This window comes from Callorhinus ursinus, unplaced genomic scaffold (genome assembly GCF_003265705.2).
Source record: "Callorhinus ursinus isolate GAN/ISIS: 27379988/994484 unplaced genomic scaffold, GSC_fseal_2.0 scaffold93, whole genome shotgun sequence".
Lineage (NCBI taxonomy): Eukaryota > Metazoa > Chordata > Mammalia > Carnivora > Otariidae > Callorhinus > Callorhinus ursinus.
This window is the reverse complement of record NW_027397155.1, coordinates 295,940-323,929: the sequence shown is the minus strand read 5'-3', so window position 1 is coordinate 323,929 and position 27,990 is coordinate 295,940. Positions and strand designations below refer to the sequence as shown.

Below are 27,990 nucleotides of genomic sequence, written 5' to 3'. Positions count from 1 at the left end.
AAGGAAGGAAGGAAGGAAGGAAGGAAGGAAGGAAGGAAGGAAGGAAGAAGAAAGGGATGTCTGGGTGGCTCAGTAGGTTAAGCATCTGCCTTCAGGTCAGGTCATGATCCCAGGGTCCTGGCATCGAGTACCGCATCGGGCTCCTTGCTCGGCGGGGAGCCTGCTTCTCCCTCTGCCTGCCACTCCCACTGCTTGTTCTCTCTCTCCCTCTCTCTCTCTGACAAATAAATAAAATCTTAAAAAGAAAACAAGAAGAAGGAAGGAAGGGAGAAATCTAATGTCATAGTATTTGAGAGCTTTGGGGAGGTAACTGTGTTTAGATAAGATCATGAGAGTAGGGCCCCCATTGTGGGATTAGTGCTCTTATAAGAAGAGGAAGAGACCACAGCTCTCCATAGACTCCATGTCAGGATACAGCAAGAAAATGGCCCTGCAAACCAGGAAAAGGGCTCTCATCAGACATCAAATCTGCTGGCACCTTGATCTGAGACTTCCCAGCCTCCAAAACGGAAATAAATGTTCTTTTAGCCACCTGGTCTACAGTATTTTGTTAGAGCAGACTGAACTAATGCAATCCTAAAGAACATCATAAGAGCATATGCCATTTGAAGCAAGTTATAAAAGAATATAACATCTGCATATAACAAGTACATGGTAATTTTCCTAAAATCTCAAACACATGGTTTCTTATCTTAATTCTGCTACTTAATAAATATTGATCTTGAGCTAGTTAACTGTCCTTTTCTGTAAAATTAAGAGGGATAAATGTTCTTATCTGTAAAATCAATATAATATGCTATGATACAATAATCTTAGTTCTTAGAACTTTTGTGAAAAGTAAAACCAGTCTAAAATATGCAAGCACTATATAAAATTAATTTATTGCCTTGAGGTCACTGTATCACATCCTTTCTCTGAATGTTCTCCTCTGTACTTCTGCAGTAAGTCCCACTTACATTATTCATTCAATACATATTTATTGTGATATGCACATATCCCAAAGCACTGGGAGTTCAATGACGAATGAAAAACAGAGAATGTCTATTCCTTAGTATGTTTATATTCCAGTAGGGGAAACAGATACTAATCAAATAGCTACATAATCAAATGTAAATTCTAACAATGATCAATGCTGTGAATGAGAAATACAGAGCACAAGCATGTGTAACAGGAAATGAAAGCTAAATAAGGTCAGGAAGCCTTCCTTGATTAAGTGAAAAGTGAACTGAGATTTTGAGGGTGAGAGTACAGGTCATTCAAAAATGAGAAAGACATCCATACAGAAAAAAAAACAGCATGAGAACTTATGCGACAAATGGGAGTATGGTGTATATATGAGAATTTAATAGCAGGTCATTGTGGTTGGATTGGAAATGGAGGGTGATAACAACAGAAGACTGGAGAAGGGGTAGACCTGCTGGATTGTGTAGGTCACATTAAAAATGCAGGTCTTTATTAAAGACCTTAAAACACATTTTTTAAGCAGAGAGGTGGTATAAAGAGATTAGTATTTGCTAATGATCACTCTGAATCAAGTATGGAGAACAAATTGGAAGAGAGTAATTTGGGCAATTACATTACTTTGTGTAGTTAATCATCACAAAAATGTCATTTGAGACAAGGATTGCATTTTATGGTAATTATGACTGAGTCTTACATACAGAAAGGATCCAGTTTTGACTAAATATTGTACTTATCAGTAAGTTTATTTTGCCAAGTAATTTACCAATACATGTACCTCTGAACTTGGAGAACTTAAAAGGGCCTCAGTCTAACCCCTTCCATGACTGCCCTAACCAAAAGTAATCCACCCTCTGTTGATTTTTTCCAGAGATAGCAGCCTCTTCCACCATCAAAAACTTGTTTTGCTTTCTTACATTAGCATGAAGTCTGAGTCTCTGTAACTTCCACCCACCAGGCAGCTCTAGATAATAATATTCCCAAACTGAAAATAAAAAAAACAATGATTTGCTAATCCAATCTTGTTTTCTTCATGCAAAACACAATCAGTTGCCTCTGAAATTCTTGAAATAATTGTTAGACTCCCTCTCATCTCTATGACCTTTCCCAATTCTGCCAGAATTCAGCACATTCTCAAGATATTAGTAAACATAGATTAATAGTAGCAGGCAGTACTGAAGAGCATCATCTCCCTCACAAAGCCATGATCTCCCCTAATTCTAAAACTGTGCTAATTTATAGGGCAAGTCTGTTACATAATGGCTCATCTTAAGTTTGCAACATAGAGATTTTCTCACATGAGTTGCTACCGAGCAATGATCCCTATCCTACAGTGGAAAAAAAACAATGACGGTGAGAGATAGCAGGTACAATGCAAGAATGGATTGGCTTTAGCCTAGTCGATCATATTGGGTGTAAACCCTAGATTCTAATTTTTTCCTTCTTAATTTTGCTTTATTTAAAAATTTTACATTCATGTTTTCCACATCTTCATCTAAGTTTTTGACAATGCTATTAAAGTGTAACAAAATTCTATTGAAATTGTTGACCTGCAAACTACCTTTTCCAGTAAATTAACTTTCAAATGAACATTTTGCTCTCAAATAGGAATTTTCTCAAAAATTTTCAGGAAATATGACATTCTACATGTAAATATCTATGCAACACTATTGCTCAAAGGGATTTGTAAAGCTGGAGAAGTATTAAAAGTAAGTTTCAATAACTGTGGTCATTTTTCTGTAGCTACCTCTCAGTGAGTCAGCAATTAGTCAACTATTTGCAGGAAAAAAATAAAAATTATAGAGGTTTATAACAAATTATTTTATATTCTGGTTTGGTATTTTGTGTTTTGTCTAAAACTATGTAAATTTGTACTCATTAAGGTCAATTTTGTTGACTCTTTTCAATCAAACCAAATGAAGCCTACACAACCCTTAATTCTTACATGTTGTATAGCCACAGAACTGTAGCTCTAATGGCTTTACACATCATCCAGTTCAATGTTCTTTTTGCCACTATTCACAATGCTGCTTTGGAAAGAAACAGGGACTAGAACCCAGGCCCGCCTCCAGGTTATCTGACATTTCCTAAGAACATGTCACTCCCCAGAACAGAGACGTGAATCCAGACATCTTGCCTAGCGCACTTTTCAAACCATAATACTTCCTTACTCTTTCAATTGCTTATCTGTTATCCAACCAGTATATTTCCCTGTCATTTTGTGTAACTCTTTGCAGAAAATTTTCCTACTCTGACTGCACACTGAAATCACTTGATGGACTACTTAAAAATAAACACATCTCCATTGTGCTTCCTGAAATTTTGATTCCTTAGATCTGGAGAGGGGGCCCCAGGAGGTACACCCAGGCTTGGCAATCGCTGTTTTAGAATGAACTTCAAACTCAAACAAACCTGAGTTTAAAATACCTTTAGTGCTGTGTGGCCTGATGTATTTTCTTACCGTGTCTCATTTTCCTCATCTATAAAATAAAAACAATACATCAACCTCAACGGGTTATTGTGAGTATTGAGTATAGTACCTAGCACAGTGCCCAGCATCTAGTAAAAAGTCAGCAGAAGCTATTATCATAATCCTGGTCCCTGGCCATCCACAAACCTGCTCTAGTTTCAGAATGTAAGTGTTCTTAAGGCACGCCTTTCTGCAAATAACTTTTTCCTAGAATGTGTTTCCATCCTCAGCTCTGAAGAATTAAGATTCTAGCTGCAGCTATGGGAGCTGAGCTTTATTGCACTTGTCCGTATCTAAAGATCTCAAGGAAAGTTCTAAGAAATTAGTGGGTGTTCAATAAACATAGGGCAGATGAATGAATGAATGAGCCTATGAGATGATCCTTCAGTGTCCTCATTTTGGAAAATTCAGAAAAAAATAATCAAGACCAAAAGTGATCACCCAAGAAATCTAGTTTACATATAGGGTTATACTCAGACCTGCTCTTTCCGTCAAATCATATTGCCCAAGAATAGCAACTCTGCCTCCATTTCCCCAACTGCCACCATTCTGGAGACTAGGATTTACTCTAGGGAACTACACACCACCCAATTCGAAGAAAATCCTCAGGGCCACTGTAGCTCTTTGATGAGATTGTATAAGTCATCTAATCCAACCCTCTTTTTATACCAACTTATATTAAAAGTCTGTAAATGAGCCAAATTAATGATGCCATAGGGCCAATTGGCTATCCTTTTATATTTAATGCAGCTCCTGGATGCATTACCAAGATTAATCAGCTCTTCTAAGTTTTTACCACATATTCCTTATCCCTAGCTCATGTCATTCCTTCTATTTGTGATGCCATTCTACCTCTTTCAACCTCCATATTTCCTTTATAGTACTTTACATATTATATTGTAATATTTTACCTATTTATTGTTTTCCCCCCAAAAGCTAGCAAGTGGCAGCACTGCTAAGGGGCAATGCCCAAAATGCCTCTTATTGTTGGGGACCTCAAAAGTGCACGCTCATTAATAGTGAAAATTATTTTGAAAAACAAAACTCCTTGGGGAAAATATGCTTTTAGCAATGAGAGCCAAAGAAAAGTAGAAGTGAGACAGATACATGAGCAAACAGAGACAACCCCGTAAAGTAGTCCAAACAATTTTCCAAAGCAATAGTAAGCACTTTTTATTGTCTTTATAATCACCAAAAGGGTCCCTGGCAGGAAATCAGAACAGTTTAATTTTCCTATCCCTATAAATCAAACTTGTGGCCCTAACTTAAATTTCAGTGTGTACCATTAATATATAATAGGGATATGAATTTAGAATATGATAGGTATTTCATACAGGCAAGATTGTACTTAATGAGTCTTAAAAACAATATTTCAATGAAAAGGTACTTCAAAAAGTTGATTACCTAACTACTTTGACATGGTTTCATATGAAAACAATAATGAATAACATGCCATGAACTATCAGAAAGCAGTTAATAATAATTGGAGTAATTATTTCTTTAAAAAATTCCAAAATAAACTGCCAATTCAGTGGTCTTGGGGTATATCCAAAAGCTCATGAATGTCCCTTCATTCCATTATGAACTGTAATTCATGCCAAATGATCCTAGCTGGTTTCTGTCAACTAACTGCCCTGGAGACTTTTAACTATGATGTAATTTTTGACTCAAGTTGGCCTCTCTTCCAATCTATAAACCTCTTTTTTTTTTTAACACTGTCTCTAAAGAAGCTACCAGTTCTAAAGAAAGAAGCTGGGGGTGGGGAGCGGATTTTGTTTCCACGTAATTAAAGAGACCACCAAAAGAATAGAATCCATCTTGACTTCATATGCAGATTTCCTTATGCTTAACTCAAATCTTTCCTTTTATATCTCATCATCCATCATTCCACCCTTTCTAGAAGTAAACTTTCTTCCATTTTCAGTAGGAATGTAGTCTTTCCTTAGAAGTCTATTACCAAACTGTGGAAGGAGCCAAGATGCCCTTCAACAGATGAATGGATAAAGAAGATGTGGTCCATATATACAATGGAATAATACTCAGCCATCAGAAAAGATGAATACGCACCATTTGCATCGCTATGGATGGAATTGGAGGGGATTATGCTCAGTGAAATAAGTCAAGCAGAGAAAGTCATATGGTTTCACTCATATGTGGAATATAAGGAATAGTACAGCGGACGACAGGGGAAGGGAGGGAAAACTGAAGGGGGAGAAATCAGAGAGGGAGACAAACCATGAGACACTGTGGACTCTGGGAAACAAACTGAGGCTTTCAGAGGGGAGGGCAGTAGGGGGGATGGGGCAGCCGGGTGATGGGTATTAAGGAGGGCACGTGTGGTGATGAGCACTGGGTGTTATATGCAACTAATGAATCATTGAACATTACATCAAAAACTAATGATATACTATACAGTGGCTAACTGAACATAATAATAAAAAAAAGAAGTCTATTACAAGTCAGAAAGAAATATAGCTCTTAGAGAAGAAGAAAGCAAGATTGTTACAATTGTTATTGTTATTATTATGGTATTTCTGTCCAGATTTTGTCTACCTTGTTTTTCCTGTGCCAGAAGCCCAGAGAGCAGAAGAGATTCACTTCTAGACTCTGTATCTGTCTACAAAAGTTAAAGTTCAACCTAAGGGGGATCCAGAATTGCATTGAACACATTCATGGGTTTCAATGGCAATGCTGTCTACTGAACAGGTCATCACATTAAAAAGCATGTCATTTTTTATCACACTTAATACCTGTGACCTCTACCAAGGTCATTGTCTCCAAAACCGAGAATTGGAAAACTTAACAAAACAATAGTAAAAACTTGCTCCATTTTCTCTTGTAGAACTGTTCTAAAAGGTAAAAACACATCAAATGAAAATGCTTCTCTTTAGCTGACAAAATGGATTTTTTTAATCACCTATTGCATTCCTGCAGATATTCATGCTCATCTCTTACCATCTACTCCTATCTACAGCACAAGAACAAGGGTCTTGAGAATTACAGTGCATTTGTTTGTATGTCATTGTTACACTTCCTCCTCCTACAGAAGTTAGCCATGCACAGGGAAAGGCACCAAGGAATGGCATGCATTTTGCAGAGCACAGTTGGCTAGAAACCTGAAGCAGGCCCTGTTTCTCTTTCATCGCAGGTCCAGCACATCTGATCACAATTACTGGATATTTATTTAGTAACATCTCAGCTACTCTTCATCAGGAACCATCATTCCAAAACCTTGCATCATTCTTCCTCATCCTTAAACCATTTTTAATTTCTCAACATTCCTCCTAAAAGTTAGAAGCCAAAAGAGAGATACTAGTGGCCCGAACACATGGAATAATTTTTTTAAAGGAAACAACAGTCATAGCAATGGTACAGCCTCACATGGTTAGAATTGTAATTAGACTATCCACAATGACATATATTAAAACGCATAGACTGCAGGCACCTGGGTGGCTCAGTCAGGTAAGCATCTGCCTTGGGCTCAGGTCATGATTCCAGGGTCCTGGGATCGAGCCCCGTATCAGGCTTCCTGCTCAGTGAGGAGCCTGCAAGAGCGAGAACCCTCTCCCTCTGCTGTTCCCCCTGCCTGTGCTCTCTCAAGCTCTCACTGTCAAATAAATAAAAATCTTAAAAATAAATAAATAAATAAATAAATAAATAAATAAATAAATAAATAAATAAACTCATTCAGTGAGTATAGAATATTCAATATTAAGATTTTTCTCTCATGACTGTCAAGCATACCTTACTTAAACATATCTATTTTACTCTTCCTGAACTCAATCCTATTTCTTAATAACTCTTCTTAACTCAATCTATAAAACTGTCTTTACGTTCTATCTTGGTCCTCAAAATCTTAGCAATCTTAGCTAACTCAGTGTGTCTTTTAACCATAACTTTCAACTTTGAATCCAGTAAAATTTCTTCTAGTCTTTCTTTGGAAAAAAAAAAATACTGTCTCCAAGAAGATATTAAGTCTAAGAAAACAAACTCTGAGTGCATCAAGATGGCCAAAATGGGTAAGAGAGTAGATACTCAGTAAAATGGACTGAATGAATGGATTGTTTGGTACAGACTATTGACCTAAACTTCTTGATGCATACATATTTAAGCACTAGACTCTTTCAACAAATTCTTCAGAGTTTAATTGGTCAACACACAGTGGCCCACACTAGTTCATCTCCTGGTAGAACAATACATTAAATCAAATGTAAGATGATAAATGGGTGTAAGAGAGGAAATATAAATCAAAAATAATCTTTTTTCCCTAAAAAACTAACATTTAATGGTTCAAAATATCTCACTTTGGAATTTCTTAAAAAAATAAAGTGGCATACAGAAATACTTGTCCAAGTGTATATATAAATTTCTACAAGGATATTCACTGCAGTATGGTATGTGATATAAAAACAAAAAGAATAGAACCAAAATGGTTAACAGTAGAAAAATGAAAAAAAGTTATCTATACATTATGGGACAGTATTTAGCCACTGAAAATAAGTTAAACTGGCATAATGGAAATGAATTAATAATATATAGGTGCAAAATGAGTATCTGCACATAACATAGATTATGTAGAAATAAAGGGGAGTTTCTAATTTTTTTCTATGGTAACATCAGTATTCAGTGTACAGAAGCATGTGTTTCTTTTGAAATGTAATGTATTTTAACAATTAAGTACCAAGAACTAAATGGATAGATCACAATAAAAACTCAAACTAATTAAAATTAAATGGGTTAATATACTACAAACTTCTAATAACACATCCAAAGGACATAATTATAAAAACAGAGGAGGTATTCTACACAATGATGTTGTTCACAGCATTTTCTGGGTTAATAGAGGCCATATGAATGTCCAAAATTTGGGGAGTGTTTGTGACAGGTAAGTCAGTGAAATATTAAAAATAAAAAATGTATGTTTAACAATTTGTGATAATATAATAGAAATAAACCTAATATAATATTTAATGCTGCATGTTAAAAGAATACAAAACTGTTTATTCTGATTATATTATTTAAAAAAAAAGAAAAAACTTGTATTTAAGAAATACGCCAAAATGTTAACAGTGGTTATGTGTGGATCCTGAGATATGAATGATTTTTTTGCATTTCCTCCCATTTTCTATAATAAATATGAAAAAGATTTAATAAATTTGAAAGTCAAAAGAAAGATTATTTTGTAAAGAAAATGGAGTGGGAAAAAGTCAGTTTGAGGAGAAATATTATCTTTAGTGAAAATGCGAAAGGAAATTTTCCTTTTATTTCAACTTTTGTGCATTTCCCATTTTTTCTCTGAATTGTATGTATTATTTTCACACTGAAAAAACATGACAAAATTTTATAAATTATCTTGCAAATATTTCCATGGCTTAAGGTGATAACTTCCAGAAGAAGGACATTAAGCTACCCTTTTTACCTAGCCTTTGACAAATAAGAAGATATTTACTTAAATTTCAGGATCAGATAGGACAGGAGAAGACAGAATAGGGCAGGAACAGGAAAGAGGGGAAATGATAATGAGTGACATTACAGCTAGCCAGGGAAAGGGGGTTCCAGGTAATGAACAGAAGAACTACCAGGATAATGGGAGGCCGTGACAGTTACCGATTCTTGGACACGACTGCAACTTAAACGGGGCCCAGATGTTAAATATCCAAACCACGGCTCCCTTGTGACAGAGAGCATAACACGTTTCTTACAGCTCGGTTAGCTTATGTGCTCTTAAGGTATCTACCAAACCGTTTCTGAGAAAAAATAAAGTATTTCTACATGTATTAAAATATTAATAAAGAAAGCCCTCATATGATACCATGTACAAAAATAAAAAATAAAACAAAACAAAGAACAAAAATAACCCTCCAGTCACGCTCCATCCCACAACCTTTGAAACCTTGCTTGGTCTCTGGGCCCATACACCTATCTATTATATTATACTTTGCAGCTCAGAAAGTTAGGGTGAATCGTTGCTGTGATGCTTCTTTGTTTATCTTTTTTATAATCCATTCTGCTCTATTCACCTATCCTTTTCATGTTCTCTCCTACATTTATTCCATTTCCTATATTTCTTTTTTTTTAAGATTTATTTATTTATTAGAGAGAGAGAGAGAGAGAGAGCACAGTGGGGAGGGACAGAGGGAGGAGAGAGAAACTTCAGCAGACTCTGCACTGAGCAAGGAACCCAACACAGGGCTTGATCTCAGGACCCTGAGATCACAACCTGAGCAGAAACCAAGAGTTGGAGGCTTAACCAACTATGCTGCAGAGGCGCCCCCCCCATTTCTTATATTTCTAAGTCTGCTGTTATATGTGTTATTATTATTGCTTTTACTATAACTGTTTATATGGCTGTGATTTTTGTTTAAATGGTTAACATTATGTGCAATACATAAGAAAAAAGCCACAGGAATATAGAAATCATATAATACTTAAAATACTAGCTGCATTCTTCCCTTTAGTTATCCAATAACTTTTAGATTTCTCACTGAAAACCAGTTACTACAACTGAATGTCAATTTTTAGAATTGTTCTATGTGTGATATCACCGCCAATGTCATCTTAATCTCACTAAAAACCATTATAACAAGTATATAGAAATATCCTAACAAAATATGTAATTTTGTTACAATATGAACAGATTAGTTGTCCTCCAGTGATTGGGCAAATCTCTAAGGTATAAAACCAGGAAACTACTGTATAATATTTATACCCTAAGAATATGCTTTACGTTCATCATGATGTTATATTAAGTGGTAGGAAATTAGAGGAAATCAAAGGGTCCATTTCTGGGAGAATGGGCAAGTAAACTGTGGCAGATGCAAAACACGGCATACTGTATAGCAATTAGAAACAAAACCCCAAAGAACATCATCACATGATAGACTTTGAAAACATCATACCAGATGGAAAAAAGCTAGAAAAAGAATTAGTCTATGCATAATACCATTTCGGTGAATTCACAGAAACATGCAAATAAAATAGCAATAGAAGGATACATGTCAGCAACATCAAAAAGGTTGCTCCTGTCAAGAGGAAAAAGGAACTGGAGAACTGGAAAATGAGGAATGATTAAACAGTGAACTAATAAATGAATGAATGATGAAGCAAAATACCCATGAAGACAGTGTGCTATGAACTAAGGTACATGTTTAAATACTCCGTACCTGAAATCCAAAACATAGCTTTTTTAAATCCTGTTTTTTACAGAGAAGATTCACTAATGTCCTTTAAAATTAGTTCTCTTCATGTGTACCTCAATCTTTAGTTGATTTGACAGAAAGCTTTAAAAAGGCCAAAAAACTGAGATAAAATTTGAAAACCATTACCAGCTAAAAAGCAATTAATTGTGAGCTTCAATAGTTTTGAAATTATAATTAACAAAAACAGACTGCCGCTTGCAAAACAGCTCTTTAAATCATTCAGAATGTATACACTATATGAAATTAGGAGTTAATCTCTTAGTTGCTGGAAATTTTGTCATTAGCAGCCATTTAGAAATAGATTTCAACATCAAAACATTCTTAACTTCAAAAACGTCACTTGAAGGAAATGACTCTAACATTGTCTACTCCAACTTGCCATTAGCAAGAAGGAAGTCATACTTTCTGAAGGCCTCACACGCATTTCTTCCTCATCCTACTCAATCCTCTCCTCAAAACAAAACAAAACCCTGTAAGAGATACTAGGTTAAACTATGCAAAACTGCCACTTTTTTAAGTCAGAATATTTCAATACTGGAATTTTTAGGTAGTTTGATTTCATAATATAATTCTCCATTTAAACTGGAGGAAACTTCAGGCTTTGAAGATTTCAATAAATTACTTAAAGATACATTTCTTAAAAGGTAAAGTCCCAATTTCCACGTTAGTCAATTTGTCCATAAAATCCACATTCTCATATTACATTGTTCATTACATTATACTGTTTCCATTAAACTTTGGAATTTTCACAGGTATTAATATATTTGAAATTTAAACTAATAGTCATTCCATGTTTAGGAAAAGGTTGTAACAGACACTTAGTTTGAACAAAAATTTTTACGCATGTCATATAAGACTCGGACAAATTTTATATATCTAAAATCTGTGGGTTGAACAAAATATATTTTCTTCTTTAAGAATAACATGTCCTGGGGTGCCTGGTGGCTCAGTTATTAAGCATCTGCCTTCGGCTCAGGTCATGATCCCAGGGTCCTGGGATTGAGCCCCGCATCAGGCTCCCAGCTCAGCAGGAGGCCTGCTTCTCCCTCTCCCACTCCCCCTGCTTCTGTTCCCTCTCTCACTCTGTCTCTCTCTGTCAAATAAATAAATAAAATCTTTAAAAAAAAAAAAAGAATAACATATCCAAGCTTTAAAATCAGTACAAGTACAAGACTAGTTTTCTTCAGGCAAACCAAAATTAAGTAAACTTTACAGATCCATTGTGATTATAAACTCTTCTAAGATGTTCCTTTGACTCATTCTTCCCCTGTTTTACAAAATGTACAAGATCAAAATAAAGAGTTCAGTGATGGGTTCTACATAGTCCAAGCCAAGCTCCAACCCCATAGAAAACTTCCACAGGAGGTAACAAATGTAATACAGACAATGCCCAAAAGCAAATGCCATTTCTTGAGTGGAAGAACATTCATATTGAAGTTCTGCATTCTTGTGGCTTAATATATGAGTCATTTTTTTCCAACTGGAACCCATTAATATAGACCACTGATGATATTTGCTTAGTTTTCCCTTTAGATATTCTGAGCTGCTGGAGTGGGGGAGGGGGGGACATATTCTTTACCTTTGTTTGCATGACCTAAAGCACTTTACAAATGAGCTTTTGGGTCCATGCTTTTCAAACTGAGAGAATTCACAAAGCTCAAAGGCCCAAAGTAACTTCTCAAAAGCAATTTGGCCAAGGGAAATCAGTGAGAGGTGAAAGCACTCTTATCACCCTATTTCAGCATATTCACAAGAGGTGGTTCTTTTCTTGTACCCTAACTCTCTTGGGACACCCTCACCAGCATGGAAATCAATGTCCTCATTCGAGGTAGGGTGACAGCGAGTTATGCAGATAATTAGAAGGCCCATAAGAGAGAGAATTGGGGGTGGGGAGGAATTAGCAGACGATCAAAAGTATAGCATGGGGAAAGAAGAAATTTGTTTGGATCACTACCCCTTTGTATCCTTCCAATGCACCTGAGCTTTCTAAGATCACATGAAACAAAATTACTGGCACTTTGAAATCAGCTGTTTGATAATCTTATCACAGGAGAAAGGAATGTAGTCAGAAAGGCATTCACCATAAATCATTTCTTAGATTTATCTTATTATTGAAGTGCCCACTTTTGTGAAAGAAATTCAGATGTATAAAATGCTTTTACTTTGTGAGCATCACTCATCTCTTCTTGCCTTAAACTATTTAAGACCTCTGATATCCTTGGGATGTGTCTGAAGACCTTTAACAATTTCCAAATTCATGAAAACCATTAAATCATGCAATTTAAACCAAGTTCCCCATAGAACTTGTATTTGATTCATTTATAAAATGAAGTCATTATCAAATTCAAGTTTTCAATTTCTAAATATGTAAACATTCTATTGATCATACAAAGTCCATCTTCTCCTAAATCTACTTTTTCTCTAATCCCACTGCCAAAGCACTAAAGAAACTAATTTTCACATGACTTTTTACCACACTGTTTGATTACTATCACATCACAAAGTTGCATTAAAATGTGGATACTAAGAAGTAAGACCCCCTCCCCACCTAAGTCATCTGCTTTTATACTAAGGTCTGTCTTAGTTCATGCCTTAGCACAATTATTAATTACAACATGTCACAGACCTTCAAGATCCCATTTCAAGAGTCAATACTGTAAATGTAATGCCTACTGGATGTTAAAGGGCATCTGCCACTTTTCCCTCATTCCTTTCCCTGTGACTCCTCCCTGGAGGAGCTCTGTCATGGAGGCCATGGCTGGAGCCTTAAAAGCTGGGAGGAATGACAGGATGCAGCAACAGTAAATGGTAACCATTTTTCACATCCATGATGTTTTTCAATTCTTCAAAGTACTTTCCTGTCCTTTACATCATCTAATCCTCAACACAACACTATGAGATAAGTAGAACAGTTTCATCATGTTTCAGTTAGGTGAATTGTCATCTGTGGCTATGAAGGAGAGAAGAGGGAAGGAAAGAGGAAATTTGGCTTTTGGGGGAACACCTGTTATATAATGGGCTTTATTCTCAGTATTTTATTCCAGGAGCAATTTATTTATAATTTCTGTTAGTTTCCCCTTGTGTAATAAAACCTACCTTGTGGACTAGTTAAGACTCTGACACAGAATGTATAAAGAACATAACTCAAGACGCCTGGGTGGCTCAGTCAGTTAAGTGTCTGCCTTCGGCTCAAAGTCACGATCCCAGGGTCCTGGGCTCCTTGCTCAGCAGGGAGCCTGCTTCTCCCTCTCTCTCTGCCCCTCCCCCCTGCTTGTGTGTGTGTACTCGCTCTCTCTCTTGCACACAGCCTCTCTCTCTCTCTCTCTCAAATAAAATCTTAAAAAAAAAAGAACGTAATACAATGTCTGCCCATGAGAACATTTCAATGAATGTTGGCTCTTGCTATTATTATTTCTTTTAATTTTCTTTTTCTTATTTTATTATGTTATGTTAATCACCATACATTACATCATTAGTTTTTGATGTAGTGTTCCATGATTCATTGTTTGCGTATAACACCCAGTGCTCCATTCAATACGTGCCCTTTTTAAATTTTCTTTTAAGGTTCACAATATCCAGGTGAGATAGGTATTATTTCCCTTGTTTACCTGTTGAAGACTCCAAGTTTTAATGAAAATTAACTTTTTGAATGAAATAAATTCTACTTCAAGCTGAAATTCCACACAGCCATCTAACCAAGGTGCTACAAATTTTGTGTCAATTACAAATAGCAACAGATATTTGCTTTGTCCAGAAGGATCAAAGAGGGAGCCAGAGGTCAACCAAAGGAAAGGATAGGTCTCCCTGTCCTAATGCCATCTGCTAAATACTCGGCAAGTTCCCTTCATCTTTACATAGTTCTGAATTCCTTTTATTATTTTTATTGATAAACATAAATAATTTATAATATTACTATTCAGTGCTATTAATACTATTAATGCTAAATAATACTATTTAATTACAGTAATAACTATCATTTGCTGAGGACCTACACACCAAGTGCTAAGCATTTCACCCACATGTTCTCATGTAATCTTCACAACTAAACGAAGGGAAAGACTTCAACCCAACTTCACAGATGAGTTAAACTTATACTCAGAGAAGAAATTTACCACAATCTTAAAGGGAGATAAATGCCTGAGCTAGGATTCAAACTCATATCCATATAGCTCCAAGGTCCATGATCTTCGTTTGATTGTTGTTTGATTGTTTATTTGATTTCCTTCCCCAGAATGACCTAGGCACTTTTAAAATCAATTTTAGGGGGTGCCTGGGTGGCTCAGTTGGTTAAGCGACTGCCTTCAGCTCAGGTTATGATCCTGGAGTCCCGGGATCAAGTCCCACATCGGGCTCCCTGCTCAGCAGGGGGTCTGCTTCTCCCTCTGACCCTCTTCCCTCTCATGCTCTCTGTCTCTCATTCTCTCTCTCAAATAAATAAATAAAATCTTTAAAAAAAATTTTTAGGATCACCACATTGCTTAGCATGATGAACTAGAAAACGTGACTAGGATTTAAAAACTGAGTTGATAAAGAAGACATTTAACTCCACTAAGTTCATCTATCAAATGAGCTAAATGAACTAGATCAACCTGTAAGGTCCCTATAACATTCAGCAATTCTACAGGCTCCTCTCCCTCAGGCTGGGTGTTCCCCAGAGAAAGCAGAAAGCATATGACCTCCAGAATTGTGAGGAAACACATTTTTGTTGGTTAGACCGCCTAGTCTGTGGTACTTTGTTATGGAAGCCTGAGCAAACTAATGCAGGAGGCGCCAGTTAGGATGAGGTGTTCATATCTGCCTCAGGTCTAAGAATAAGCCATAAACAATATTCTTACCTTCATTTCTGATCAAGTACTTTTCGATAAAAAAAATACAAACATGCATATAGACAGTCTGATGCAGAGCCAGTGGGAGGACACATAAGAACCACAGGCAAGTGTAGAAAATTCCAGCTTCTAACCCCATCTGTCTCAGAACCTCCCTGGTAGAGCACAGTGATTGAGAACATGGTCTTCAGTATGAGACAAATGTGGGTTCAAATAGGGCTTCTCCAGGTGTTAGCTGTGTGACTTGGGGAAAGTTACCTAACCACTGAGAATCTCAGTTTCTCAATCCCCTAAAAAGTGATACTTGCTATTTTCCAGGCTTGTTACTTACAGGGATAATTTAAATATAAGGAGTAAGTGAGATTATAAAAAGAAAGAGCAAAGAACTAATTATATCTGGCACATAGTATGTGATTAGTAAATGGTAAGTTGTTATCAGATTGAACTATATGAAATGGCTGATACTTGATTATTTTTATCAAAATGGCAATTCCATGTAGTTTGGCCTAATATAATGGAACACAGAGGCAGAAGAGCATAATGGTCAATAATACAAGTTCTAGAACCAGGATATTTGGGCTGGAGTCCTGCCTCTGTCACTCACTAGCAAGTTACAAATATCCCTAATTCAAATGACATATCAGATAAAGGGCTAGTATCCAAAATCTATAAAGAACTTATCAAACTCAACACCCAAAGAATAATCCAATCAAGAAATGGGCAGAAGACATGAACAGACATTTCTCCAAAGAAGATGTCCAAATGGCCAACAGACACATGAAAAAGTGCTCAACATCGCTCGGCATCAGGGAAATCCAAATCAAAACCTCAATGAGATACCACCTCACGCCAGTCAGAATGGCTAAAATTAACAAGTCAGGAAATGACAGATGTTGGCGGGGATGTGGAGAAAGGGAAACCCTCCTACACTGTTGGTGGGAATGCAAGCTGGTGCAACCACTCTGGAAAACAGTATGGAGGTTCCTCAAAAGGTTGAAAATAGAGCTGCCCTATGATCCAGCAATTGCACTACTGGGTATTTACCCCAAAGATACAAATGGGGGGATCCGAAGGGGTATATGCACCCCGATGTTTATAGCAGCAATGTCCACAATAGCCAAACTGTGGAAAGAGCCAAGATGTCCATCGACAGATGAATGGATAAAGAACAGGTGGTATATATACACAATGGAATATAATGCAGCCATCAAAAGGAATGAAATTTTGCCATTTGCAACAACCTGGATGGAACTGGAGGGTGTTATGCTGAGTGAAATAAGTCAATCAGAAAGACATGTATCATATGACCTCACTGTTATGAGGAATTCTTAATCTCAGGAAACAAACTGAGGGTTGCTGGAGTCGTGGGGGGTGGGAGGGATGGGGTGGCTGGGTGATAGACATTGGGGAGAGTATGTGCTATGGTGAGCGCTGTGAATTGTGCAAGACTGTTGAATCACGGATCTGTACATCTAAAACAAATAATGCAGTATATGTTAAGAAGAAAAAAAGGAGATAGCAGGAGGGGAAGAATGAAGGGGGGAAATCGGAGGGGAGGACGAACCATGAGAGATGATGGACTCTGAAAAACAAACTGAGGGTTCTAGAGGGGAGGGGGTGGGGGGATGGGTTCGCCTGGTGATGGGTATTAAAGAGGGCACGTTCTGCGTGGAGCACTGGGTGTTATGCCCAAACAATGAATCATGGAACACTACATCACAAACTAATGATGTAATATATGGTGATTAACATAACAATAAAAAAATTTAAAAAAAAAGAACATCCCTAATTCAGTTGCTCGGCTGACAAATTAAAAATATCTACTCCAGCAGCACCTGGGTGGCTCAGTCTGTTAAGCATCTGCCTTCGGCTCGGGTCATGATCTCAGGGTCCTGGGATTGAGCCCCAAGTCAAGTTGGGCTCCCTGCTCCACAGGGAGTCTGCTTCTCCCTCTGCCCCCTCCCCCCCATTGGTCATGTTCTCTCTCTCAAATAAATAAATAAAAATCTTTAAAAAAAATCTACTCCACAGGATGGATGGAAAGGTTAAATAAATTAATCCACACAAAGCTCTTAGACTAACACCTGCTACCTAGACAGTCCTCAATGAATGTAACCTACTATTGATGTTATTAATATGATTAATAACAAAATGAAGGAAGTAGATTTGAAATTCTCTGAAATTAATTCTACCTTCTAATTCTATTCTGGTCTGGCTGGCATTGATAAAAGAGAAGTATACAGTGGGCTTTCAGCTGTACACCATAAGGAGGTTAAACACTGAGTGCTATAAGTCCAACAAATATTAAGGAATCAGAAATAATTTAAATAAAACTAAGTCTCATAATTCTTTAATAATTTGAGACAAATCTAAAACAACTATAATGCTGAAAATTATGTTATCTTAGGGGTAAATCAATAATGTTTCTTAACTTCTTAAATTGCTAAACATCTTTAAATATCATTTCACATAAGATGGAAAGCTAGTGGTCTCTACAGTGTGGGGTTTAATTTGTTTATGCATAAGTGCATAGAGTTGTTCATCATAACAGACTGACTGTTGGACTGAGGATCAATGGACCAGAATAGTAATTAAGCCACTCATTCAGTGGGTGATGGTGAGCAAATCACTTCAACTTCATTTTTCTGTTTAGGAAAATGAGGAAGAAGTCTAAGTAAAGATGCCAAAGCTTACTTCCAAGTCTAAAATTCTGAGTCTCTATCTACTGTAAATGGATTAAGAATATAACGATTGCATCAAAGTAATGTAAGTCATTTCACCTGGCAATAAACAGGAAGTAAAGTATTTTCAAATAGCGGAACGTTAAGAATAAAAACAACAACAACAACAAAAAACTCCCATTCAGTTAAAAATATCCCCTGAATTGAAACCACAACACATGCCTGGGCAAATCTAAGGGGTAATTTTTACATTTTATGCAATAAATGAAAAGAATTAATGATCAAGCCTTTTCTGAAACCAACAGATGGTATATATTCCTTCTCAGCAGAAGTAAAGCTGCCTGGGCCAGCTATGAAACCAATAGGGACTTAAAATTCTAGGTTCATTTGTACAGACACTCTAATCTCTGACCTTAACAAATTCACATGACATCAGATTTCTGTCTCTGAAAATTGTTAATTATGATATAACTTCTAGGACTTTTGAGAGGGTAAATTAGTTAATGTTTCTTAATCACTTAAAGGATAATGATTAACCAAAAAAAGATCATCACTATGAGACTAGAAAAAATCTCCACGCTCACAGCTTTCTTCCAATTAACATAGGTATCTCAATAAAAGTTTTTTACAAAGAAAAAAAGATCTTTGTGACCATGCAGTAGATCTAAAATAATAATTGTGAGGGGGCGTCTGGCTGGCTCAGTCGGTAAAACATGAGACTCTTGATCTTAGGTTTGTAAATTTGAGGCCCACGTTGGGTGTAGAGATTACTTAAAAATAAAACCTTTCAAAAAATAAAATAATAATTGTGAGACAAAACAAAAAAATTTAAATTTCTCATCACAACACCATGAGAATATCTAGGTTGAAACTGAACGGTCCATATACAAATGTTAGTTTCAGGGGGAAAAGATAATAAAACCAAGACACATTGAACCTGGTACCATAAAACACATTCTCTACTCAAAGTAAGATATTCTTATCAATTAAATTATATCTGTTAATTACTAAACTGTCAGAAATACAATTCAAAAATAGATGAACTTCAATATGAGGGCTTCTATGGATAATATTTTGAGTTAAATTGCTCCAACATTCCAAAAAATCTAAGAAACTAAGTTTCTCAGGGTCAGTGACAACACATTGGGACTTTCTAGTAAAGTGCAAGCAACTACATTTTCCATTCCTTGAAAACAAATAAATCAAAAAAAGATTTTACCTTAAAAAATCAAAGTACTCCTTTATTTAAAAGCTTGTTATGGGAAGGTGGAGGAGGTTATTGCTTATTGGTTGCTTATTGGTTAGTTTATGTGTGCGTGTGTTTGTTTTGGCTTCCCTCAAAAGACTTTTTTTTTCTTCTTAGCTTAATTTTAAGATTCCAAAACTCACAGCATGTCATAATTAAACATCTCCTAGGAAGTGCACAGTCTGATTAGCACATTAACTCAGGCATAAACCAGCCGTGACCAGGCTGCCTCCAGGTCTGGGTCAGACCAGTCTGGGAAAGAACAGTCCTGATGAAAACTCCTACCAAGGCACGTTAACCTCAAAATTATTTTATCTTCCATCAGTTAAGATCTTCTTTTCTGTTAATTCTTATGCAGTTTTTTTAATAGTTAATTCTGGCCTGAGAACAATCCACTAGCATCCTATAAATATAAATAAATATAGATAAAAAATGGATCCACTAGTTCGGAGAATGAAATAATTTTACCTTCATTCTCAATGGTTCCCACCATCAAAAAGCTCAGATGATTAGGGAGACGTCAGAGATATTTTTATGATTACACACCAATAGCTAGAGCCTGTAACTTCCCAAACGATATCAACTGTTTTGGAAAGGGAGAGCAAGAGGACTACCCATATCCTGATGTCTTTTTATCGGGCAGGTTGGTGGCCAGCTGCTTGCTGTAAAAACAAAATGATAAGTGCAAGTGACCATGGAAGTAGGAATATCTTCCCCCAGTCTACACTTACACTGTCCAAAACAGTAGCCACTAATTGCACACAGCTATTAAGCATTTGAAATGTGCCTAGGCCCACCAACAAACTCAATTTTTAGGTTTATTAATTTTTTTAAACTTAAATTTAAAGCTGATAGTCCTTTGTGTTGTTAGAAAAATTTTAAATATGTTTGGAACAGCTTGGGTATGTGAATTCACTTTTTTATTTGTAAAAATTTTATGAAATCTAAACACAAGTCAAGTATTTCTGATGAAAATTCTGATGTGCACAAGTATAAAATGCATACCATATATTTCAAAGAATAGGCAACAGCCTAGAATACATCATTGATATTTTCTAAAATATTGACTACATGTTGAATACTTCAATCCAATACAATACTTTAGATAGACTATTTTAAATAAAATATATTATTACATTTAATGCCACTAGCGTTTCACTTTTTTAATGTGCTACAAAAATTTTGAATTGCATGACTCATATTACATTTCTGTTGGGCAGCACTGATGATGAGTAATAGTAACCAGTGGCCTTAACTATTAGTGATGGGCCAGTGAAGTGTTCTGAAAATCTGTGTAGCATGAGGAAAGGCAAAAAGGCCAGACAGAACTGTAATCACATCCTAGCTCTGATGCTGAACAAGTCATCTGCTTCCTCCGCCCACCTTTTCCCATGTATAAAATGGGAAGAATGGTTTCCTAGCTTAAACCAAATATTTGTAGTGTCTGGTATATGGCAGGAATAAACAGCTGAACACCTAGTTGGTTTTCAGTAGAAAACATATTTCAAACTACTAAGAATTAACTGCTTGTCAATATCTATGCCTTCTTGTAAATGGACTATATTCTGTAGACCCTTCCTTCCCCTCATACTCCTGCAACTTTGTTACTACCTTACTTTTAAAAGACGAATAACAGCAACCTTTATACTCCATGTTATTATCAAAATAATCAACTGGAGGGACTCCTTCCATTTGTGTTTTAAAGCAGTAGTAAATTCATTTCCAGGAATACCACCATTTTTATGAATCTAAAATTCACCTTCAAAAGAGACTTATGGGAGCACCTGCGTGGCACAGTCAGTTAAGCATCTGACTCTTGATTTTGGCTCAGGTTGTGATCACAGGGTCATGAGATCAAGCCCTGCCTGGGGCTCTGGGCTGAACGCAGAGTCTGCTTGAAATTCTCTCTCCCTGTCCTACCCCTCCCTTTCATGCTCTCTCTCCCTCTCTCTAAAATAAATAAATCTTTAAAAAGAGAGAGACTTGTAATATCAGAATATTTATTATGTCCTTTTCAGGCTTTCTAAAATTCATCACAGTGGGACCTTGTTCTTGTGAGTGTTTGGTAGGCTCTAAGATGCTCTAAGGCATTAATAATAATGAAGTATCAGTATGAAACATGTAAAAGATGGGAGCCAGCAATATTTATTTTAAAATTAATTATATCCCATTGTTATACTCTATTTTCTTTGCGACTTGAAAAATGTCTGCAAATTCTTACACTATGAGGTAATACCATAATCATCAAAAGATTAGGAACGATAAGCCTAGGACAAATAAAATTAAGTCCTCCTTCATAAAGCAAATAGTAAAACCACAGAGTTCTTGTTTCACTAAAAAGTAGAGTAAGATAGACTGAAAATATTCCAAAATGGTTTAGATAAATTAATGCCTAGAAAATCACCATATAGGTAACTACTGAAAAGTAAGAAGTTTGGAAGTCATCCTTCATTTCTCAGCAGGATGCCAAGGAGAAAAACCATTCCTCCCCACAGTGACTTTTCATACAGTGTTGACTTCTGACAGGATGGCCTAAGGGTCAACTCACTATGGTCATTCTTAGGTTTCTATAAAAACTAATTTACGATGACCTCTCTCTTCTTTATCTGTTTCTTGCACTTTTCACTCACAGTTTTCCATTTAGCCCTTTTGTCATTTTTTTTCCTTCATTCATCTGATGAATATTTATTGAGTCTATGTGCCAGCTGGTCTGCCGGCCTCATCATTGAACCTCATCAGCCTGTCATATTATTCAAACAAAAGCACTAGAGTGAGATGGCGAAAGGCAAAACATACTTAATTTGTTTTAATTAGTTGGGTAATATGTGTGTATATGTATACTCTTCATCATCTCTGACTTGTCACCAAAATAAATTTGAAGTTGTCACACAGCATCCAAGCTCATAAAAATTAACTTGCTGGTTTCCAACATAATTAATTTTTAAGTAAGTTATCATTTTAGCTTATACTATACCATAGAGCTGAAATCCAAAGTTCATTTGTGGCTTCAAGTTACCTATTATTAGATCATATATTAATACAAATATCTCTTTATCAAAATTTGCCATTTTTGACAGCAAAACTTGCCATCATAACTCTTTTGAATTTTCTCCAAGTTATTCATATAGTTACATAATAGGTCAGATACTTCCTACTGAAAAATCTCGTGTTCATAATTCACACCTAAGGGGGACTTTCTAGGGGAAAAAAATTAAAAAGATAGGTCAGAGACCTTCATATGTTTATTAGAGAAAATTTTTCTTAACTTGTTTATTCAATTATAAGCATATACTTTTCGATTTTCCACAAGATTGTAAGAAACCTGAGGGCAGGTTCAAGGGCTTACTTTCTATGTGCCCATTTGAAAAAAAGTATGGGTTTCATGACAGTTTGATAGATACTTAAATGGAAAGTTGGTTAGATGAAAAAGAAAAAGAAATGTTCAGATTTAAGAGTTACCAATAAAATGAGGAGCACTTGGGTGGCTCAGTCGGTTGAGCACCCAACTCCTGATTTTGGCTCAAGTCATGATCACAGCATTTGTGGGATTGAGCTGGACATCAGGCTTGCACTCAGTGCAGAGTCTGCTTGAGATTCTCTCCCTCCCACTCTGCCTCTGTGCCTCCCCAGTGTGTTCTCTCTCTCTCTCTCTAAAATAATAAATAAATTATTTATTTATTTTAATTAGAAGTTAGCAATAAAATGAGTTTCATCTTTGAGACTATTTTTCTTAACCCATTAGTTAAAAATACAGGTGTTGGGTGATGATGATGTGTCAATGTAGGTTCATCAATCATAACTTATGTATCATACTGGTAGGGGATGTTGATAATGGGGGAGACTATGCATGTGGGGGGATAGGGAAGCATGGGGGAAATCTCTACACCTTACTCTCAATTTTACTGTGAAACTTAAATAGCTCTAAAAAAATAAGTTCTTTAAAAAATAGGTGTTAAACTTTAAAAATATCAATTGTGTGACCAATAGATAATGAAAAATAGTACTTTATTGCATAAAATAAAACAGCTAATTAATTCAATCACAATTTATTGCAGTCTTAGCATGTGCCAAGCACTACTCTCCTCGGAGCTGAGGTTTAAAGATAAATAAGATCTGTAAATGTAAAGTAATAAATGGAAAGTTGGTTCCACAAAATTCATGTGAACTAATCACAATTTTAAATAATTATTAAACCATGCAAAAGAAAACAATGCATCTCCTACTTAGGATGTGTTCACTTCCCCAATGAAAAGGAATGACAAAATCTTTTTCAGATGCCCTAAAATTTTTCAATACACTTTATACTTTTTGCTGGTTGCTCAGAAAATGCTACCTCCTAATACAAAGTAAGATGTCTTCAGTGCCTCTCTCTTTTGTTAAGGAGTCAAGTAGGAAGGGAATGGAAAGAATGAGATCAGAAATGTCATGGAATAGAGAAAAGGAAAAATATCAACATGAGATAAATCGGAGCAAAGTTCTGCACAATATCATTCTCGTATTAGGCCAGAACACTGGAACCATAATCAACCTAGAGTAAGAAGCTAAGAAATGTCTAGAAATGAATAACTGCCTTAGACACATACTTTGTGAGAACTGGTAGTAAAAGGAAACAGTGCAGAAATCCTCTGGATAAGCTTAGGGGCAGGCTGAAGGCTTGATTAGTGAAAACTAAAAGCCTGTCATTGGTTGGTCCTGCTGGTGAAGCAGATCCTTCAAGGCACTTGGCAGCAGACAAGAGGTAGCAACTTCTCTCAGGCACTACTAGCCTGGTCTGGCAGCTTCATTCCTTTCACTTTAGCACATAGTATCTTTGGTTCTTAAAAGAGTCAGTCATTTTAACCTACATGAGTGTAAATGATACATCAAGGAAACTTGACCACCTTGGAAAATGACAAATCTTTCTGAAGTGAACCACCAGGGTTTAATAAATGGAAGAACTGACCAAACTTGGTAGCAATGCCTGCCTACCTTAAACCCATTCTACCAGGTTACCCAAGTCCCACTTACCCCTAACATCTGGTGGAGGTAGTGATACTCTGGCCCTTGGTTATACAGCAGGAAGGCTTTCCAGAAAAGCAAAACATTCAGGGAGAGCCAGATAAACTAAATCATACAGAGAGAGAAAACAAAAATTAAAAATAAACATTACCTGATGAATGGAAACCTCAAGTACATTCATGGGCACAATACTTTCTGTGGAAGCTGGATTAGTAATTGCAGAAAGCATTTTCAATTAACCAGCAAGCTGAAAACCACTCAGAGCAAAACAAGTCTGACCTCACTCAGTCCCTGCACCTGAGATTAAGCATTTGGTTTGCAAAGACGTCTCCTAAATGATCGGCAGACATCCCCTGCAGTACAAAATGAGCCTAAGAAATTAGTGACATCACCACGTCCCGAGTATTGCATGTTGTTAAAATGCAACACCAAACAAAAGCAATCTGGGAAAAGAGCAAAGGGGGGAAGATGTTTAAAAGGTTAAGAAAAAGTTGTGTTCACTCCAAGTGATCTCTTCTTCCTCCCTCCATATCCGCTCTCCCATCAGTGTGCAGCAAAGTTCCCATGCATTTGGAGCGGGGGTGGGATGGGGGAATCGTTATTATCTCCAGGCATGAACAGCGGAAAGTTTTGTTAGTTGAGAATGTTTGAATTAGAGGCAAAACGTCTCCAGCTCCCCACCCGCGCACGCTCAGAGAATGAATCAAAGTCGCTGCACGAGAGACAAAACGCAGGGAGAGCCTTGCCCGCCATCCTACCAGGCAGAGGTGTTTAACCCCTTCGTTGGCCAGCCAGTTCCTCCAGGACACAGCCATGCTGCCGGCCCTGCCGCGCTGCGCTCTCCGCCGGCCGGCTCGAGAAGGAGCGGCGGCGACCGGGGCAGCGGTTACAGTTGTGCGGTCTGCGAGGGGGAAGGGGGGGGCGGGTGGGGACGGAGGGTCAAAGACTGAGTAGAAGCCCGGACGCCGGCGCCGAGCCAGCCCGGGCGGGGTCTGCCTCCCCGAGCCGGGTCTTCCGGGCGCCGCGGCTGCGGCCCACGCTGGGTCTGCTGCGCCTTCGGCGGCCCCGGCCTGGCGCTCGGAGGGCTTGCTCCCCGGCCCCGTCGCCCGGTTGCGCGAGTCTGCCCCGCCGCGCCCGCCCCTTTGTCTGCGGGCGAGCCTGTTGTTGCGGCTGCTGTCGTTCAGGATGTCCCGGCTGGAAACCGGGAGGCGTTCCCCGCAGCCTCAGCCCGGCCGGCGCGGCTCGCAGAGACCGACAAAGATGTGGAGAATGATACCCATGCCCTAGTGGGGAACCCCGCCGCACCCTCGTACACTCGCACACACCTAGTTCTTTGGCACGGGTCGTTTTCCCCCAAAAAAGTTCAACTCAAAGAGCCTCCGTAAGGAAATTTGAGCCGGAAATAGCCTTTTGTGTACGAGCGTCCGCCTTCTCCCGCCCATCCTCAGCAACTCATCCCACCCCCAACAAGCGCCTCCTCACACCCCCTTACCTAAAGCTTCCCTCTACCTCCCTCTTCTCAGTCCCTCACCCCACGCCAACCCACATTCATGCAAAGCTTTGAAGAAAATTCTGAATAAAAAGAGGCCAGCGGTATAATGGTTAAAGCTGACGTAATTCTCAGGGGGTTTTAGGGAAGCTCAGATTCACTGTTCCGAAAAGTGCGTTTTATTACCGAGTATCAGAATCTGTTTAGTAATAGGAATCCCCTCAAACTTGTACTAGAGGCCTGGCGAAGGGTGAGAAGAATATGGGATTGACACAGTCTACCTATCCCACACCGCAAATTATCAGTATTAGGAAAGAGGGGGGGAAATCATTCATATAGAAGAATGTCTGATGCAAAGTAAGTGTTCAACAAAAGTTTATGAAATCAGGAATTTTCCAAACTTTAAACAACTAACAAGTGGCAGAAAAGGTAAACCACTAGTAGCCTAATCTCATGGCTTTCAAGCTTTTTTTTTAAACAAAATCCACTTTACAACACGTCATAATATGTAATTAAAACTAAAATATAAGATCTTCTCTTACTACAGCAATTAATTTCATGGACTGATTAATGACAGCAATCCTACATTCGAAACGAATTAATCCATATCAAGTGTGGGTTTCATTTCATGCAGTTCACTTTCTAGTAGTCTGTCATTTCTCTGTGATAAAGGACTTTCCTGTTTCATGCATGATCAAATCCTGAAAACTGCTCTACATCTTTCTGGGTTTAGGAAGCATATTATTTATAAATAACACTCTGTTCTTCATAATTCCCATGTGATACCTAGAGGACCCAAAAAAATACCACACAGGGAACCCAAGAAGTCACCACTGGGGAAGGTCAAATTCTGGGACACCCTGGTACTCCTCACATTACACCTCTAAGTAACCATCTGAGGAGCCATAAGTTCAATAGATGGGAGGTAAAAAGGGTCCAGCAAAACGGTTTGGTTCTAGCCAAAATTTGAGAGGAATGAAGCAATGGAAAAATAGTAAAACAAAAGACATTTTTTCTTGACTTAATTGATCTAGTTTTTTTTCCAGTTTTATTAAGAAATTATTGGCACGCATCACAGTATAAGTTTAAGGCATACAATATGATGGTTTGATTTATATGTATTGTGAAATGATTACCACAATAGGATCGGCTAACATTCATCTTCCCATATAGATATAATAAAAAGGAAAAAAATTTCTTGGGATGAGAACTCTTAGGATTTACTCTCTTAACTCCTGCATATCATACAGCAATGGTAGCTATGGTCATTATGTTGTACTATATCTCTAGTATTTATCTTATCACTGGAAGTTTGTACCTTTGACCATCTTCCTTCAATACCCCTTCCTCCCATCCTCTATCTCTGGTAACCACAAGTCGGAGCTCTTTTTCTATGAGTTGTTTTTTTTGTTTGTTTTTTGTTTTTGTGGGAGTTTTGTATTCCACTGATAAGTGAGATCATACAGTATTTGTCTTTCTCTGTCTGACTTATTTCATGTAGCATAATGCCCTCAAGTTCCATCCATGTTGTCACAAGTGGTAGTATTTCTTCGTTTCTTTATGGCTGAATAATATCCCATCAGGGCACATGTAGGTTCTTTCCATGTCTTGGCTAGTGTAAATAATGTTGCTATTAACATGAGGGTGCAGATATTGTTTCCAGTTAGTGTTTTCATTTTCTTTGGATATATTTCCAAAAGTGGAATTGCTGGATCATATAGTAGTCCTATCTTTAATTTTTTTGAGGATCCTCTATACTTCTTCCATAATTGCTACACCAATTTACAATCCCACCAACGGTGCACAAAGATTCCCTTTTCTTCACATCCTTGCCTTGTCTTGTCTTTTGTTGATGGCCATTCTAATAGGTATGGGATGATATTCATTGTGATTTTAATTTGCATTTCCCTAATGACGAGTGATGTTGAGCATCTTTTCATATACATGTTGGTCTTTCATGTATCTTCTTTGGAGAAAGGTCTATTCAGGCCCTTTGCCCATTTTTTAATTGCTTGGGTTTTTTGTTTGTTTTGGTTTTGTTTTTATTTTTTGCTATTGAGTTGTATGAGTGCTTTGTATATTTTTCAGATGGATGGTTTGCAAATATTTTTCCTGCTCCAT

At 37.3% G+C, this 27,990-nt stretch overlaps 1 protein-coding gene across 1 annotated transcript in view; it reads right to left on the bottom strand.

Moving 5' to 3' along the window:
• The window catches only part of NOX4 (NADPH oxidase 4), a 194,444-nt gene extending 168,652 nt beyond the window's left edge, over positions 1–25,792 (bottom strand). Inside the window, exons 1-3 of the mRNA XM_025893954.2 lie at positions 25,706–25,792; positions 25,139–25,281; positions 24,390–24,485 (exon numbers count right to left, since the gene is read on the bottom strand). Of these exons, the coding sequence (XP_025749739.1) occupies positions 24,390–24,485; positions 25,139–25,195 (153 nt within the window). The 5' untranslated portion in view covers positions 25,196–25,281; positions 25,706–25,792. The remainder of the gene's footprint in view (positions 1–24,389; positions 24,486–25,138; positions 25,282–25,705) is intronic.
• Positions 25,793–27,990: the final 2,198 nt, after the last annotated feature.